At 64.5% G+C, this 17,196-nt stretch overlaps 1 protein-coding gene across 1 annotated transcript in view; it reads right to left on the bottom strand.

Annotated features, from left to right (window-relative positions):
• Positions 1-468: 468 nt before the first annotated feature.
• Positions 469-17,196, bottom strand: part of ZNF385C (zinc finger protein 385C) — a gene marked incomplete at its 3' end in the record, with an annotated part of 78,418 nt that continues 61,690 nt past the window's right edge. The window contains exons 3-9 of the mRNA XM_082010669.1: positions 12,109-12,251; positions 7,153-7,263; positions 4,780-4,951; positions 3,651-3,980; positions 1,714-1,901; positions 1,414-1,527; positions 469-693 (exon numbers count right to left, since the gene is read on the bottom strand). Of these exons, the coding sequence (XP_081866795.1) occupies positions 469-693; positions 1,414-1,527; positions 1,714-1,901; positions 3,651-3,980; positions 4,780-4,951; positions 7,153-7,263; positions 12,109-12,251 (1,283 nt within the window). The remainder of the gene's footprint in view (positions 694-1,413; positions 1,528-1,713; positions 1,902-3,650; positions 3,981-4,779; positions 4,952-7,152; positions 7,264-12,108; positions 12,252-17,196) is intronic.

A 17,196-nucleotide genomic window follows, 5' to 3' on the forward strand; every position in this document is an offset into this window, starting at 1 on the left:
GCACAGTTCCCTTCCCATGGGGCTGGCCCAGACTGGCCGGCCGGAGGGCTGCTCCTTCCCCCAGGGACCAGCCAGCTCCTCTTCTTCCAGTCTGGTAACTGGGAGGGTGATGCACAAGAAGCCAGTGGGCCAAGGGCAGGCAGGCCGTGCCCACAAGATGGTCCTGGTGACTCGGGCACCGTGCTCTCCCGCACGCCGCCCGGCCGTGTGATGGGCTCCTCTGCTGAGCGCAGGGCTGGCACGGGCGGGGGAGCGGCGGGGCTGCGCGGCGGGGCTGGGTGGGCTCTGCCAGGGTATCTCGCTCCAGCAGGAGCCCGCTCGAAGCAAAGGAGAAGCCGGGGTTGATGTCTATGACTATGGTTTCCCACCAGCCAGAAGAGCAGCCTCCCCGGGAGTGCCGCCCACGCCGTGCAGCCCCCGCAGCACAGCGCGGTCTGTCGCGGACCGGCCCTCGGCGGGTGAGCGGCTCTAGTAGGGCGCAAAGACGATGGGGCCCGGTGTGGTGCGGACGTGGGCTGGCGGCGTTCGGAAAAGGGCTGGTCCAAGGATGGGGGCTTGGAAGAGGGTGGTGGCAGCAGCTGGTCTCAGGGCAAGGGGGCCAGGCATGGCGCAGACGGCGGCTGCGGTGAGCGGGCTCGGCAGGAAGCGGGTGGCCAGCGTTTTGGTGAGATGCTTCTGCAAAGCCAGCTTGGACTGCAGGGAGGGAGGAGGAGACACCATGAGGCACCCAGCTGCAGGAGAGCCCCCAGCTCCAGCTCCCCCGGCCAGACACAGCCCCGCGTCAGCCCTTGCCCACATCCGCTTTCAGCTGAGCCCTCGGCACGTCTGTGCAGTAAACGCAGCCCCTGGCCCCGACCCGACACACGCTCCATCCCCCAGCCCCAGCCCCTGGGCTCGGCTGCTCCCAGGTCAGCGCGCACAGGGATGCCCCAGTCGTGACGACTGGCCCCGTCACGTCGGTCCAGTGACCTGCCCTGGCTTCTGCAATGGCTGGGCTGTTCCCTGCATCAGTGCTTTCCTCTGATGCCCTGGGATGACTTTTGCTCTCTGCTAAGCTCTGCAACAAACACTTAGGCTTGGTTTAACTGAGCTGTGCCAGCCCCAAGCACCCAGCCGTTACAGCTCTCCCATTCAGAAACCACGGAACAGAAGAATCACGAGCGCTGCAGTTGTGAATGCTGCTGCTAGAGGACCCACAGGTTATTCCCATGCTTTCCTTCCCATAAATAAAGACTCGAAACTCTTTTCATCGCTACAGCCCACCCCCCCCAAGGGGGACAGGTTAGATGTGATCATGGGAACCGAGGCTTTAACAAAAGCAGCCCCTGTGTCTCTTATTGCGAGAGATGGCTAACACGGCAAACGATGTTTTGGAGAGCAAACCGGGTGGGTAATTTGCAGGGAGACAGATACCTTGAGAATACTCACTGCGAGGGCAGCGTTCTTCTGCAGCTTGTTATAGGGGCTGTACTTGGGCTTGGGCGGCTTCCCCGCCAGCCTGTCTTTGTGCCTCCGGCTGCTCATGTGCTGGGAGAGGAAACAGCCGGATCACGCCGAGCCAGGACAGCGAGGGCAGACCAGGTCCACGGGGGACGCCCATCGCCTTCTCACAGGGGACCGTCAGGTACCCGCCCCCCGGGCCCCCGGTGCCTGTGCAGAGGGGGCCGCACGCCCACGCCGGTGCCCCCACGTTCCCGGGCCCGGCATCGTCACCTGTTTGAGCTGAGTCTCCGAGTTCACGTAGATCTCGCACACTTGGCAGTGAAACGCCTTGTTCTGGACGTTGATGCTGCCCTTGTTGCCGATCCGCTTGGACTTGTGCCCGGCCCGGGAGAGGAGCTTGCCTCGGCCTCGCCGCATCTGGGTGCTGTGACCTTCCAGCATCGACTTGTGCTTGGCGCCTGGGTGGCAGAGGGGACACTCAGCAAACGCTGACTTTGCAAACGAACCCAGCGCCGCGCTGAGTGCCACGGCAGCAGGAAGGATGCCCTCCAAGCAACCCGCCCGACGGTGCTGTGCGACCCCCTTCGCGTGGGACCCCGGTCCCCCACCAACCTGCGCCCGGCAGCGCTTAGAATCACAGAATCATTAAGACCTCCAAGATGAAGTCCGACCGTCAACCCAACGCCACCATGCCCACCAAGCCGTGTCCCGAAGCGCCACGCCGACACGTTTTTAGAACACCTGCAGTGACGGTGACTCCACCGCTTGCAGGCACGGGGGACTGGGAGCTGCCTGGGAGCCCGGACTCCTGCCGGGGATGCAGCAGCCCCTTCCCAAACCCTGCCAAGCTCTCGTGGCCAGCCGCGCTTCGCAGGCAGACCAGAAATGCTCAGCTTCCTGGAGACCACCCCCCGCCACGTGCCAGACCTTCGGAGAAACTGCTATTTTAAGCGCGTGCTGGAGCCTGTCGCCCGTCCCCGGGCGTTAGCACAGTCTGCAGAGCCGGGCACGCGTCGCCCGCCGCGCTGCAGCATCTGAGCCGTGCCCAAGGTCAGAGAGGATCTGGCCGCAGAGCCAGGAATAGCTCAGCGGGGTTACAGGAGGCAGGGAAGGAGGAACCCGAAATCCCGCACACCTGGGGACAGGGCGCTCTGTCCTCCCCCTGCCAGCGCTTGGGTGGCGGGGGGGGACGGGGGACGTAATTTAAGCCACCGCTAATTCATTCTATTTTTTAAGGCGTTAAGCAAGGAGCCCAAGTCTGTGTGACAGCCATGAAGGAACGCAAGCCTGCAAACATTTTGTTTGTTTGTTTGTTTGTTCTTTTTCCCCAAATCAGCCCCTAAATTTGTAACCGGAGCTGACAAAAGCAAAAGGACACATTTGCAGCTAAGCCGCGGCGCTGTCCCGAGCCGGCCCCTGCGCACGGCTGCGGCTGCCGCCCCGGCGGGCAGCTGGGGCTGGGTGAACTGGTTCCCAGTTCTTGCTGAACTGGGGGAGAGAAGGGCCTTCCCTTTAAAACCGGGGTGCCCGTCCTTGTTTAGCATCCTCCAGAGAAAGGGGTGAGCCGGCAGCCGCTGCAGGGCCCGCAGACCCTGCTGGGGGTCCCTCGCACCACCGCTGCCATCGCTCGAGGGGGTCTGGCCGCCCCCCCTCCCCTCCAGCCACCCCCAGGCTGCAAGGGGCCCCTCGCCAGCCCCAGAGCCTGCCCGCCCGCCCCGAGGGGGCTGGGGCGCACGGCCGGTGAGCCGTCGCTTGCTGCCGGGCTCCGAAGCTTGGGAGGTTCCCCAGGGGCTTCTCAGAACAACCGCGAGCCCCAAGCACCAAGCTGCTTTCGGAAGGATGACCCCGGGTCTGAAAGAGGCACCGGCACTCGGGTTGCTATCAGCTTAAAGCCAAGCTGCAACGGAATACGAAGCAGCCTCCAATCACTTGATTAAATGTATCTGAAAATGTCTTTAATTAAGACACATGAACAATAAGAGAGCGTTTGACCTTGCTAAAATTCGCTCCATAGGCTGCGGCACAGGTAAAACACCACCGCGTATCTTTGCAAGCCACCTTAATTAACCCTTTTTAATTAAAGCAACATTCATCAACGCTCGCCGCTTCCCTGCCAGGCCGTTTGGCGATGGGGCATGGCGAGGCTCTGCACGGGGCCAGGACGGAGCTGCGAGGGGGCCGTCCCCCCACCCGGGCCGTGCCCTTACCGGTGTTGTGAGCCTCCAGCTGGGACAGGGAGTTGACGGTCACTTTGCAGGTGGGACAGTACAGATGCTGCCTGCTCTTCTTCCCCTCCTTCTCGCTCTCGGGGGCCGAGCTGACGCTGCTGCCCGACTCGGCTGCCTGCGCCTCGGCTGCCTGCGCAGCTGAGGAGGCCACGCTGGTGGCGTCCGAGGTGCCCTCCGAGAGCTCCGAGGCCGGCGGGGAGCCCAGCGGGGCGACGCTGCCCGACAGCTCCGCGGGCGACTCCTCGGCGCCGGGCGTCAGCCCCAGGCTGCTGCACTCACCCTCCGGCTCTTGCAGGCCGTTGGCTTGAGCTGGCGGGAGGGAAAGGAAAGGGGGAAAAAAGAAAGAAATGGGCAGAAAGGGAAAGTTCTCTGTGTTTGAACGGGTTTTCTGGATTTCAGGGAGCATCCCCATCCTCCCCAACGCCACCTCAGGCACTGTCTGCTCATGTTCATCCCTGCTGAGGACGGCTCTGCCCAGGGTCTCTCCCATTCCTGCTTTTATCTGCGGCTCGTGGCAGCCAGGCTCAGCACAAAAGCCCGGGCGAGCTCCAGCGCTGCCTCTGCTCGGGGGAATCCGGCTCCCGCGCGGGGACAGAGCCCTGGGGATGCGCCGGCTCTCGTCGGGGCACGGGCAGGGAACGCTTCCTCTCCTGCAGCCGCTCAACACACCTCCCAGAGACACCAAATCACGGGGAAACGGCCGCCGTCCCCCCCGAGCAGCTGCAGGGACGCGCAGGGGCCAGGTTCCCCCCCGGGACGTGAGCTGCCCAGGCTCCTGGGCTGGATTTCCACCCCTGCCCTGCGATGCCGCCCCGGCCAGCCATGCCGGGGACGCCGGCAGAACACAAAAGCTCACTTCTTAATGCTGGCGGTGGCGTTTACGCCGCGCTAATCGCGGCCCTCCTCAGCCCCACCGGCGGCCGACCGCGGCAGGATGCTCAGACACGAGGCTGCCGCGGGTTGGGATTTAATCGGCTCTTCAGGAAGCTGCAGCCACGCCAGGGCTGCGGACACAAGCGCCGCCGCAGCCCCGGGCATCAGCCGGGTCGCTCACACCGGTGTCCCGGGCTGCCGGCACGGGACCCTCCTGCGCTCCCTGCCCGCGTACCTGTGCTGCCGGGCTCCCCGCCGCCCTCGGGGCTGGGGGCGAAGTCGGCTGCGCCGTCCTGGCCCGTGGCCACCACCACGGCCCCCACCGCCTTCTGCTTGTTCTTCATGGCCTCGATGGCTTTCAGCCTCCGCGCGTGCTTGTGGCCCTTGTAGTGGGCTTCTGCCTGGTTCTGGGGAGGGAGAGACGGGGACAGCCACGTCGGCGCTGCGGCCAGACGGACGGACGGAGGCAGGGAGGGCGGGCGAAGGGGTGAGCCCCGGGCCATGGCCGCTCAGACGCGCTTCCAGCGCAGCTGCCTCCCCCGGTGGCGTTCACCCCCGCGGCCGGGGCTGCCGCCGAGGTGCTGGTTTTGGCTGGGCGCAGCCCCGAGCTGCTTCCCTCCTCCCGCCAGACTGCTCCGCACACGCATGCCTTCGGGCCGAGGTATCGCTTCGCGAAGACAGCACCGCGTTGCACGGCCGAGATAAGGACCCTGCTCTGATTAAACGCATCGAGTAACTTTTAAAAGAAGATTCCAGGCAAAATTTATGACTTCGGAAACGTACAATGAATTGCTAGCTGTAAAAATAAAATAAAAAAGTACGCTGGTGGGGAGGACACGTCTCCCATTGTAAGCTATCGGGTGTCTAACATGCAATTTACATTCACGGGCTCCTTTCTCCCAGCGAATGCTGAATAATGAAGTGCACGTTGATGGGTTCATGCCTGCACCGAACTGATAAAAACGTACACAAAAGAAAATCACCCGAACATTTGTGTACTCTGCAGTCGGGGACAATGCCGCATTGTCCCCCAAAACAACCAGAGTTTAGCATTTTATGGAAAGTAAATCCAATATGAATTAAGACACCATACCACTGAGCGGCACGGATTAATTTGCATCCCTTCCCTCCCCCCCGCGGCTTTCCAAGGGCTGGGAACGGTGTCCGGGGCTGCGCAGCGACGGCCGGGTACGTGGGAAAGCGAAAGGCCCATCCGAGCGCGCGGCCTCATTAGCAAATACAATAAACTTGCACCAGATAACGGGGCTGGGACGGGGCTGGGCTCTCGCCTAAGTAGGTCACCCGGCACCGCTGCCGCTCTGCGCAGAAACACAAGTGGCGTGCGAGGGTCTGCGCCAGGACGTGCTCTCCCGCAGCCGTGACCTCGGGGGGGACGCGGGCAGGGACGGGCAGTGCGGCACGGGGTGCCCGCGAGGGCAGCGGCAGCGCGTGGTGGGACCACGCTGCCGGCACCACGCTTCCAGCCAGGATGCGGCTTGGAACAGGAAAGCGACGCTCTTCCCCGAGCCGCTCGGTCGCAGAGCGGAATAATTAAGCCCAGAAACGCTGACTTTTGCTGGCAGAGCAGCACCCAGCCCCGGGCTCTGCTGACGCGGCTTGGCCGGGCCGGGACAGCCCCTCCACGGGAGGCAGAGCCAGCCCGGCCAGGGCGCAGCCTCCGGGCGGGCGCAGCCGCCCCGGGGAAGGCGAGAGCAGCTCGCGGCAGCCCGCGCTGCCGGAACCGAGCGCGCGGGCAGCTCTGGCAGATGAGACCGCGCTCGGGGCCGTCCTCCGCGGGCGCGGGGGCTCGGCGCTGCCGAGGCCGGGGACGCTCCCAGGCCGGCAGCTCTACAGGCGACGCGCGTGCCCGCGCTGGGCCGAGCGCGGGAGCCTCCCGCCTCCGCCCTGCACGCCGCGCAGCGGCGGCGCGGGGAGCAGACGGGCTTGTGCCGGGGCGAGCGGGGCCAGCCCGGACGAGGGGCTCTGCGCTGCTGCCCGTGCGGAGGAGGCTCTTGCTGCTCCGCTCCCAGCCCCGCTGCCTGCAAACTTGAGCCAACTTCTTTGGGCAAGAATTCCCTTTCAAACTTTTTAATCAGTTTTCCCCACAAACGATCAGCTGCGTGCAGTTCGTTACCGCGGGGATCAATGAACGTTCCCTGCCTCCCCTCGACGAGGTGGTCGATTTACTTAGAATCAAAGGCTGGGGCAAAAAAAAAAAACCACCTGCCACACTGGAGCTCTGGGAAGCCAAGGCAGGGAAGATTATATTCAGCTCCCAAGGACCAGCTATGAATTGCACGGGCTGGTAAAACGGCTTAAGCGCAAACGCCGAGACCAAGGCAGCGGGGAACAGACCCGAGCAAAAGGATGAGGAGCGGAAAGAGCCAGGGCGGCAAACAGGACACGGCAGCCCGGAGCGCCTGGGCCCACGGGCAGGGCGATGTCGGCGGCAACGTCAGCGGCAGAGCGCGGGAGGCGGCCGCGAGCTGCTGCCGCCTGCGCGGCGGGCGTCCGCGCGGCAGGCGTCGCAGGACGCTCCCGCTCAGCCACGGGCGCCGGCAGCGGCCCCGCTCGCCCGCCCAGCCCTGCGCCCGCCGGCCCCGCTTACCGCAGAGTTGAAGCGCAGGTGGCAGATGTTGCAGGAGATGAACTGCTTCTTCTTCAGCGGGGCGGGCACGCCGAAGGTGTGGCTGATCACCGCCTTCTGCACCGGGTCCATCTGGAAGGGGAGGGAAGGCAGAGGGTGGCCGGGTGCCACGCCACGACAGCCGCCCCGGCACGGCACCGTGAGCCGGCGATCCCCCGCACCCGCCGTGCTCGCCGGGGAGCCGCTGCGGACGCCGGCAGAGCTCGCGCCTGGCGCCTGGAAGGAGCGGGCACCCCCCGCGCGGGGCAGCGCGTGCTGCCTCGACGCCTCTTCTCGTCCTTTTTAAACCACCCCTGCAAAAACCAAAGCTGCAGAGGCCAGTCGCCCGCCGCGGTCCGGCAGAGGGGACGAGGCCGCTGCGGGAGCACAGGCTGCGGACCCCGTCCTCCCCGGCCCCGCCACGCTCCCCTGCGCGTCTCCCTGTCCCCTCTCCCCCCACAGACACCGGCGTCACAGGTGGCAAATTATCGCGTTCCGTCTGAGCTCCCCGCTGCTGCCCTTGACCTCCCAGTGCCAGGGCAGCTTTCCCAGGCGCTTAGCAGGAGAGGAACCACCAAAACAGAGGGCAGAGTCGATCAAAACGAGCAACTGGCCATTAATCCTCCACGTGCTCTTCATCGGGGAGCTGAAACGCCCCCGCGCAAAGCCGCCGGCGCGAGCAGAGCCGCGCGTGCCGGCCGCTCGCCCGCCGGACGCCGGCGCGGGAGGCACGGCGGCGCCCGCAGCTGCAGCTTGCCCGAGGCACGGCGCCCGCGCGAGGCCAGCCCGCGCCGCCCGCTCTAACCGCATCACAAGGCCGAGGACGCGCAAAGCCCGCGCGGCCCCTGGTACCTCGCCGGGCGCGAGCGCGGAGACAGAACGGCTCCGGGTAGCCGCGAGGGGCCGCGCCTCCCCGCCAGCCCGCTCCCGGGGCGCAGCGCGGCGGCTGCGGCCAGGTAGCCGCGCGCAGGCTGATGACAGCCCCCGGCGCGTCTGCCTCCCGCCAGGGCTCAGCGTCGTTCCTCAGCCCAGGCAGCAAACTTGTTCGAAAAGCCGTAATTGTTTTAAACAAAACGCATTTATTAAGGGGGGGGAAATAAGAATAGCCTCTTTGTTTGAGCGTGGCTATAACCTATAATGCCAGTATTGTTCCCCTACCCCGTGGCACGGGGAGATTATCTTATCCGAGTCCTGCTGTCAGCAGAGCCTTGGGTTTCCAGGCGATCGTATTTCTCCGCAAAGCTATTTCGTCGCTGAGACAGGTGCATCAGTCTTCGAGGCGCATGCCCGGACAACGCAGCCATTATCAAGACCCCAAATTCCTTTCCAGGAGCGAGCAGAATGGTAAAAGCAGGTGATTAATGAAGCGCCTGTTAGCCATGAAATTTTACTGACTGATCCTGGCAGATCAATGAAGAGGCACCACCTCTCTGCCGGGGTTCGGCAGAGACCCGGCGGAAGCCGCAGATGGCAAAGATGCGGCTCCACCCCTGACGACAAAGATTGCAGCGTGCTGCAGGCAGCAGCCCGCGCTGCCAGGCTGCGGGCAGGAGCGGGGCCGGCGCTTGTTTTCAAGAGAAACACCCACCTTTCCCGCGCAAAGGAAAGAAAAACGGCTCTAACCTTGGCAGCAGCGTCTGCTGGGGCCCACCCAAGCTCCCACCAAGCCGCACCAGCTCCGACGGGCTCCCCCGCCCCTCGAGCACCGTGGCAGGAGCAGGCACGGCGGCGGCGGCGGCCGCAGACGAAAGGGAGACGCCGGCACGAGGACGCAAAGGCGGCCGGGGACCGTCCCGCTCCGAAGCTGAAGGCGAAGCCAGCGGTGCCGGGTCCGCGATCAAGCACCGACTCCAGGGCGGCGGCGCTGGTGGCCACAGCAAAGGGCCCCCTCGTCCTCCCGGGGCATAATGCGATGGCGCTGACCCGGGCCTTTACACCGCCGCGCTTTCGCCGAGCCCCCGTTGCTCTGCCCCACGGCACGGCAAGGAGTTGGGCCCGTTGGAGCGCCCACGCTGCCTGCGACCGCCCCGGGCGGGTGCAGGAGCTGTGAGCTTGCCGGGGCCAGGCTGGCTGGCGCACCCGAAACCCGGCTCCTCGCCCCGGCCCCGTGCACCCCAGCCGAGCACCGGCAGCTGGGCACCAGCTGAGCAAACACAAGCACCGCATCCCGAACAGGCTTCGGGTGCCCAGCCCCACGGGAGCGCCGCCGGGGCACGCGAGCGGTGTCGGCGGAGGCTGAGCGACCCTGTGCCGCAGCCCCTCCTCGCTCCGGCGGGCGCGGCGCTGGCCGCGCGCGGGCGCTTTGCCGGAAGCCCAGCCCGGCTCCCTCCGGCACGCAGCACCGAGTAGCTCCAACACCCGGAGGCCACCTGAGAGCCCCGTGCTGCTCCCCGCGTGGAAACACAGACGTTCCGTCAACTCCTCCCTAACGTGCGCACTCGTCGTTATGTCAGATGGGAAAAGGAATCATTATAGACCCCCCAGCTCTCCCCTGGGGCTGGCAAGGGTCTGTGCCGCGGCGGTACGTACCGGCACCCACGGCCGGGTGGGCTGAGGCTCTTCTTGGCCGATTCCAGCAGAACTGACCCGACAGCAGAGGTAGTCTTCGAGCACCGCACGCTTGGAGAATAAAGATCTCGGCTTTATAGTCAATTCTCATTGACTCACATGACTTTATTTATCCCTGGATGTTCCTACCGATATAAATAGAGATCCCTGCACTGAGCTCTCTGCCGGCCACCGAGGTCAGAAACGGGAATTCACCGGGACGCAGCATCAGTTCGGATTGCACCTTCTGCTGTGGTTTCGCAAGGCGCTGCTGGGTGCCCGGGATTTGCAACACCCCAAGAGCTGGGAAGGGCCTTTCGAGCATGAAATGCGCCTTCTGTGTTGCGTTAGGATTTTTTTTTCCTGTTGTTGTTGCTTGAAGTGGCAGGAGAGCTCGGCTTGGAAAGGTTTCGCCCGCTGCAGAGTAAAACATCTGCTGGGTTCATGAGAGCCTTGTGACCTGCTCAAAGTGCAAAGCGTTCTGAGCGCTGCAAACGGCTCCTGCTCTGCGGGGCAACGCCGGATGCTGCGCAGCACCGCCGGCAGCGCTGGGTAAGCAAAGGCAAAGCCTCGGATTTCTTGTTACAGCAGCTCAGATACAGCAGCTGCCTCAAAAAGTAAAATACCCTGACTGATGCCCCCCCCCAAATTTCCCCTGCAGCTCAGCTGCCGGGCGGAGTCTGACCTGGCATCGTGGTCACTCGCGCAGAGAAACAAGGCGCTGCCAGCCCGGCGCCGGGGCGCAGCAACGCTCGAGCCCTGCGTCCTCCGAGCACGGGGACTCTGCTCTGGCCCCCTGCGAAGCCGCCCGCCCGGGCGGGACGCCGAGCCCTGGCCCCCAGCCTCAGCCGCCGCTCCAGCACAAATGCGTCCCGAGGGGCAGCTCCCACCCCCCCACCGTCGCCCACCGGCCTCGGTCCGAGCTCAGAGCAATGCAGTCACGGTGCCGGCACAGCGGGGACAGCCGCCCCCAGCACCTCCGCCCCGAGCCCGCCCGCGCCGGGACGGAGGGGTCCCCGCCGAGCGCAGGAGCGGCGCGACGGGGCTGTGCAGCTCCAGCAAGCGCAAGAGCTTCGTGTTCCAAATTTTTTTTTTTTTTTTACTTTAAGCAACACAACTCTGGAGAACATGTGCCAAGGGGCAGGCGGGAGCCCAGCAGAACAAACAACAGGGTCTGGTTCAAGTTAGCTACTGACTCCAGCGACTAAAAAAAGGAGCCCAGACAAAGAGCAGCAACCTTAATGGCATCAAAAAAATCCTCCTCTCCTGTGTTTCTGCTTGTTAGCACAGGGGAGAGACAGGCCAGAGCCGGGATTTCAAAAGAGCTTAAAGGAGTTAGACATCTGAATCCCATTCAGCAGCACCAGGAGTCCTGTACTTAATTTCTGTGGGTGTCTTTGAAGATCTCGGTGATAATTTGCACCTTCCAAGCACATTTAATCTCAAAGCCACTTACAAAAGGCTGGTGAGCGAGCAGGGCGGGAGCTCAGGAAAGTCCCTTTTCCAGGCTCACAAGGGAAAAAAGGGGCATTTACCAAACCCAGAAACATCCGCCCTGCCTCTGCAGGAGGAGAGGTGGGGAGCAGCCCCGCGTCCTGCTCCCCGCTGCCGCTCGGCAGAGCAAAACCCACTCCTCAGCGACACCAGGAGCCGGCTCCCAGGGGAATCCCTGGCAGCCGAAACACTAGGGCAGGGACCCAAAGCAAGGCAAGAGAGGGGCTCCTGGAGCGGATCCCACCACCTCAGCATCGTCCGGGCGCACAGAGACCCCAGCCGGGCTGCGACCCGCCTGGGGAGAGCGGCACGGCGCCGGGGAAAATGCCACTTCACACCCAAGGTGCTGGTTCATGTCTTCGGCCGCATCCGTGTCAATTCAGATGTATAACAGAACGTCCCTAGAGAAACACGTTTAACTGGGTAACCCGAGCACTTGGTCCGGTGGTTCGAGGTTGGGGACCTCGAGCCCAACCAGGTGGTGGGAGAAGTCCCAAAGTGACCAGGCTCGCCCGGCACCCGCAGCCACGCAGCACCAGCCACATTCCTTGTATCTTTATATGCCTTCCCTCTCTCTCTTTCCTTATTTATTTTTCAACTAATGAACTGCTCTCCAGAGCTACTTTATTAGTATTGATTCCAGGAGCAAAATCCAATTGGTCTTGGTTAAAATGAACCATCTTTTTAATTCTGGTGTATAAGGGCGGTGGCTGGGCAGGAACCGCTCCGAGCTAAGGGCAGGGCGGGCACGTTGCACTAGCATCCAGCAGCCGAAGACCCTGGTAATTAAGCCAGAAATTATCTGGCGGGGTTCAAGGAGCGGTGCCGTGTAGAAGCGGGGCTGTTGCGCGGAAGAGGGGTCCAGCAGCCGATGCCCACCCACCCCCGGGGACTCACCGTGTTGAAGTTGGGGAAGAGGTTGAGCGGCGACGTCCCGTTGAGCCTGAAGGTCAGAAACTGCTTGATGTCCAAGGGGGGATGGAGGGGACGGCCGGGGATAGGCAACGATGCTAAGAGGGGGCTGCTGTGTCCGGAGGGACCTGGGCGGGCAGAGGGGAAAGAGCGGCATTAGCGTGGTGGCCCCTGCTCGCGGCGGCGGGACGGCATGCAGGGACGCAGCACGCGGGGCCACCTGCCGTGGGCTCCGGACCCTCCTCAGCAAAAGGTCCCAGCCCAGGGTGGCCCCGGCAGCCCTCTGCCTTTCGGGCTCAAAACCAGCATCCCGGTTCAAAGCCAAGTGCAGCCGCCTGCGCGTCAGAGCGTCGACACGCACCGAGCCCGCTCTGAACCCTCCGAAAGGGTCGAACCCCCCCCCGGGGAAAGAGCCCCCTCCCGCGCCGTCCCGTGCCGGCACCACAGGGCTCCTCCTTACCGGGGCCGCTGCTTTTTTGGCTGCCGGCAGCAGCCGAAGGAGCGCCCTGGCCTCGAGCACCCCTGCGAGCACCGGGGGGGGGGCAGGGGGCTGAGCAGCCCCCACAATGGCTTTGCAAAGGTGTTGAATTTTGGGTGCCCCTGCAACCATCCAAGCCACGTGGGTGCCCCAGCTCTGCCCCTCCACAGGTATTTTGGGTGGAACCGCCTGCCTCGCATCGTCCCCCGCAAACTAACCGCGAGCTCTAGCGTGAGGTTTAAAAATAGCCTGGAGTTATTAATAATTTTTTGTTTAAAAAGAAAACAGCGCTGGGAAGGAGGGAAGACCAGAGGGGTCCGTCTCCAGCCTGCTGCCCGCCCCAGCGCTTCGCCCCGCTCAGCACCCCGAGGGCAGCCGCTCTCCCCACAGACTCGTCCGTCCCCCCCCAGCAAAGCACCCTCCAGCTGGCAGAGAGCCGGGGTCCTGCACCCGTGCCCAGCTCCGAGAGCGAGGAGGCGGGGAATTAAAATAAACAAACGAACAAAGTAAAATAAGAAAAGGTTTCAAAACACCGCGAGCCAGAAAAGCCCGTTCGCATCTCGCACGGCTTCACGCCTCCTCCCTCCTCAGCCCATCTCGGCCGCCCTGTCCCTCCACCCGGAACAAGGACGAGACAAATGTTCAGGGTTTTTTTGATTTCAGGGTCCTTTTCCCCCTCGAAGGCAGTTGTGGGGCCGGGCTGCCCCAGTGCTGCATCACCCCCAGCCCGCCGCCCGCCCCAGCGCCGAGACAGCAGCCGTCCCTCGTGCGAGGGCGAGAGCGGCCAGTGCCGAGGGGCTCAGCCGCTCCCGCAGCGGAAACACTGACCGGGAGCCGTAATGGCCGGTGGCGCTTGGCGACGGTGCCGAGGCACTCGCCCCCCTCCAGCCCCCCGCGCCCCGGCACCGGCTGTGCAGGACGAGGACCCCGCTCCAGCAGCGGGCTGGTGCTGCTCTCCCGCAGCGCTTTGCTTTTTGCTCTGCAGCCGACCCTCCGCTGGCACAAACCAGGCTGGTGCAGGAGCCGAGACACGGATCTGAAATTCAAGGTTTGAAAGATTTTCTGAATTTGAGCAGCGGGCGCTCAGCCGCGCGGGCCCTGCGGGCAGCAACGACCTCTTTCTGGGAGAGCGCACAAGGGCGGCGATTCAGCAGCACCGGAGCCGTCCCCGAGTCAGGCCTGACTCCAGGGAAAAATTACATTTTGCTTCATCAGGCGTGCATTGATCGAGTTAATTCCAGAGTCGCCCAGAAGGGAAATCTGCGAAACTGTTTAAAAATAAATAAATAAAATTACAGCAACAGCAATGAGGGAGGGAGGAAAAGCAAGCAGAAATGGGTGAACGATGCATAATTAACCTTCTGAGGCATGGAACGGTATTTCTGCACCAAATCATCTGAGACGGCAGCGCTGGCGCCCGGGGAGCTGCCCCAGGGACCCCCCAGCCCGCACGCACAGCCGCGACCCTGCGGAGAGCAGCAGTTGCAGCAAAGGCATTTGGGCTGGATCGCAAGTGTTTCCACTTGCCTTTGTCAGTACGCTTTGCACTGACTGCGCTGGCCTTAAATATATATATATATATATATATATATTACGTTTACCACTGGGAGGAACAAAGGGCAGGCGAACGCCTCTGCCCCCCTCAGCAGTAACCGAATAAAGGGAGTTTGCAGCTCAGCTCGCACCGCCGCGCTGGCGAAACCGGCTGCCGCCGCCTGGCCCCGCGGCCGAGGGGTTTGCTCCCCCGGGAGCAGCTCCTGCGCCGGGCGGGCGCGTGGCCCGGGGGTGCTGGGGGGGCCGGGGCTCCCGGGGACGGCCAGCACCCACAGCAGCTGCTGCCCACCGACACAGCGAGGCTGCGACACACCAAGCCGCTCCGGCACAGACCTGAGCCCAAACCGGCGGATTAAACCTATTCCCAGGCTGGGTCCGCAGCCCAAGGTCAAAGCGGCCGTTAGGAGAGAGCCCAGAAACCCCAACCCAGACGGCGCCCGGCGGAGGGGGCAGGACCCCTCCCGCAGACAAGATCCCCACGCGCAGCAAAAGCCCCAAACGGCATCATCGTCGTTCCGGCACCCTGCAAGGAGCGGCCACGCGCCTGCAGCCGGCACCAGGAGGGCAGCCAGCGCTCGCTGCGGAAGGACGAGCTGCAGCCGGCGCAGCTTGCTGTCCTCGGCCAGAGAGGGGAAAGGGGACGGCAGGCACGCGGCACAGGGACAAAGTCACCGTCAGCTTCGCTTTGCCTGAACCTCAGACGATCACAAAAGCATAAGCACCGCGTGCGGGGAGAAGGCAGACGAGCGGCGCAGCCGCAGCCCCGGCGCCCGCGGAGCTCCCCGGCGAGGAGCGAGCTGCCCCGGCACGCCACGGCACCGCGCCGGGGCACCGGGCGCCCACACGATGCTCTTGGGGCACCTTCCCAAGGTTACGGGGCCGCACCACTGCGGCTTCTGCCTTACCTTTGCTGCGGGGCAGATTCCGGCAGCAGCTGCGGGCTGTATTTTTAGGTATTAATTAGACACTCAATTAAGGGGATTTGCTTTGGGGGGAGCAGCAGGGCCCCCAGGTCTGTATAGAATGACATGACCTTACCCAAGGTGATGGGCACGGCCACGGGCAGGGTGGGCTTTGCTGGTGAATGGCATCCCCAGATGCTCCGTCCGCAGCTCCGGAGCAGGGCCGTCCTCTGCCACAGCGCGGCCTTTGTCTCTCCCCCCGTTTTGGCAGAGGAGCCCCCACCACCACAGCAAACACGGCTGCTCCGGCACTGCGGCTCCTGCCGGGCGGGCCGTGCTCGGGGCTCCGCGGAGCGTGGTGCTGGTGCAAGGAGGGGAGCGCAGGAGCCGCGCGCTCCCGGCGCGAGCGCCTGCTGCAGCCTGGGGGGTCCCGTCGCCCCTGCCAGCCCCGCAGGGAGGGCGCACGGCCGCTCTTAACCGAGCGTCCAGGCCTGACCGAAAGACGCCAAGCACACGGCGTCACCGTCACCGCTGCACATCCTCTGCCTGGGGCTCAGCCCGGAGCCATCAGCCCCTTCCCAGCCCTCTGAAGCTCGGCCCAGCTCCCGCCCCGCAGGCACACGACTCTCGGAGGGGTCCCTTGAAATTTAAAGACGCGTTTTAGTCCTCCGTTTAACCAAGCCCACCCAGGACTGTGCCTGGCTGCTGTCCCCAGCCTGTCCCCCCACCTCTTCGCTCCACACAGCGACTCCAGGCACGTCTGCAGCGGGTTCTCTCCCAGGTCCACCGCGAGGCAGATCAGAGCAGCTGCCGTGCTCTACCGCGACGTACGTGCGAACCTCCAAGAAACGCCTTTGGAAGCGGCAGGGACAACGCTGTGGGTTTTCATGCCGACATGAGAATCTGCCAAGGACCCATCTCCACAGACGCCGGCTGCCTCGCAGGAGCATCTGGCGCCGAGTCTGCACAGGACAGATGGGGATGGGAGCTGTTTATTCACACAGAAGCAGTCTGGCTCCCTCCCGTTCGGTAGGTGTTCTCAGCAAATTTTGGTGGTGTCTCAAATTCCTTACCCAGGGCTTTAAAGCTTTTGTCTCTGGCCAAAGCATGAGCTGAATTCACTCCAGCTATTTCCAGGAGACTCTCTGGGAATCACGTGCGTGCTCCCCGATGCCAAAGGCTGCCGGCGGAAGAGGAGCGACGCCCGGTCACAAAGTTGGACCACGACCGCAGCACCAGAACAGCCCCGGCACCGCCCGGGGTCTGGACCAGCAATGAACAGATTGCACCGCGTTGGACTCCCAGAGCAACCGGACCCGGCAAACCCGACCTAGGCCACAGCGCAGCAGCTCTGCTGGCCCTGGAGACAGCGATGCCGCGGCTGCGCTGGCGCAGGGGGTTTGCTCCGGGCCCCAGCGGTCCCCGCAGCAGGACCAGCCTCGGCCGAGCGCAGCCCCTCCGTCCCGCCCTGCTCCCGCAGAGCCCAAGGCAAAGGAAGGACCGAGCCCCGCGCCCCGCGGGCTGCACAGCTCTGTGCAACACGCCCTGGCGCCGACGCCCGTTCCCAGCCTGCCTGGGACCGCGAGGACCGTGCACGCCGCGAGCACCGCCCTGCTCAATCCTCCCATTGCCAGCTTCTGGCAGCTGCGGCCGCGCCGGGCTCGGACGAAGGCAGCCCGCAGCGGAGCCCAGCTCGCAGGACAGGGGCGCGCCGAGAGCCGCAAACCCAAACCGGGAGCAGCTTGTGAGCGAGCGGCCTTCGCCCACGGGCGCTCGCCATCGAACCAGCGTCCCCCCTTACGGATCAGCCGGAAGGACACGGACCCCGGGCCATCAGCGGTCACCGGCCGCCAGCCCCGAGGGCAGGGAGCCCGGCTTCCCCCGCCTCCGCTGCAGGCACGGGGCGCAGCGTGCCCACGGGAGCCTGCGAGGCACCGCCAGGCACCCCCGAACGCCCCATCCACGCATCCGACACGGACGTCGGGGGCACGGTACCCGCTGGGCCGGAGCGACGGCAAACCGCCCCTCAGAGCAACGGGGGGACCCCGGCAGAGAGGCAGCCGTGCTGGCCGAGTTCCGCTCCCGGGGCCGCGCGACCCCTCCGGCCGTCCAGGCCGCTCTCCAGAGCCGGAGGGGCTC

The sequence above is a fragment of the Phaethon aethereus genome, assembly GCF_964289735.1.
Source record: "Phaethon aethereus genome assembly, chromosome: 25".
NCBI classification, from domain to species: domain Eukaryota; kingdom Metazoa; phylum Chordata; class Aves; order Phaethontiformes; family Phaethontidae; genus Phaethon; species Phaethon aethereus.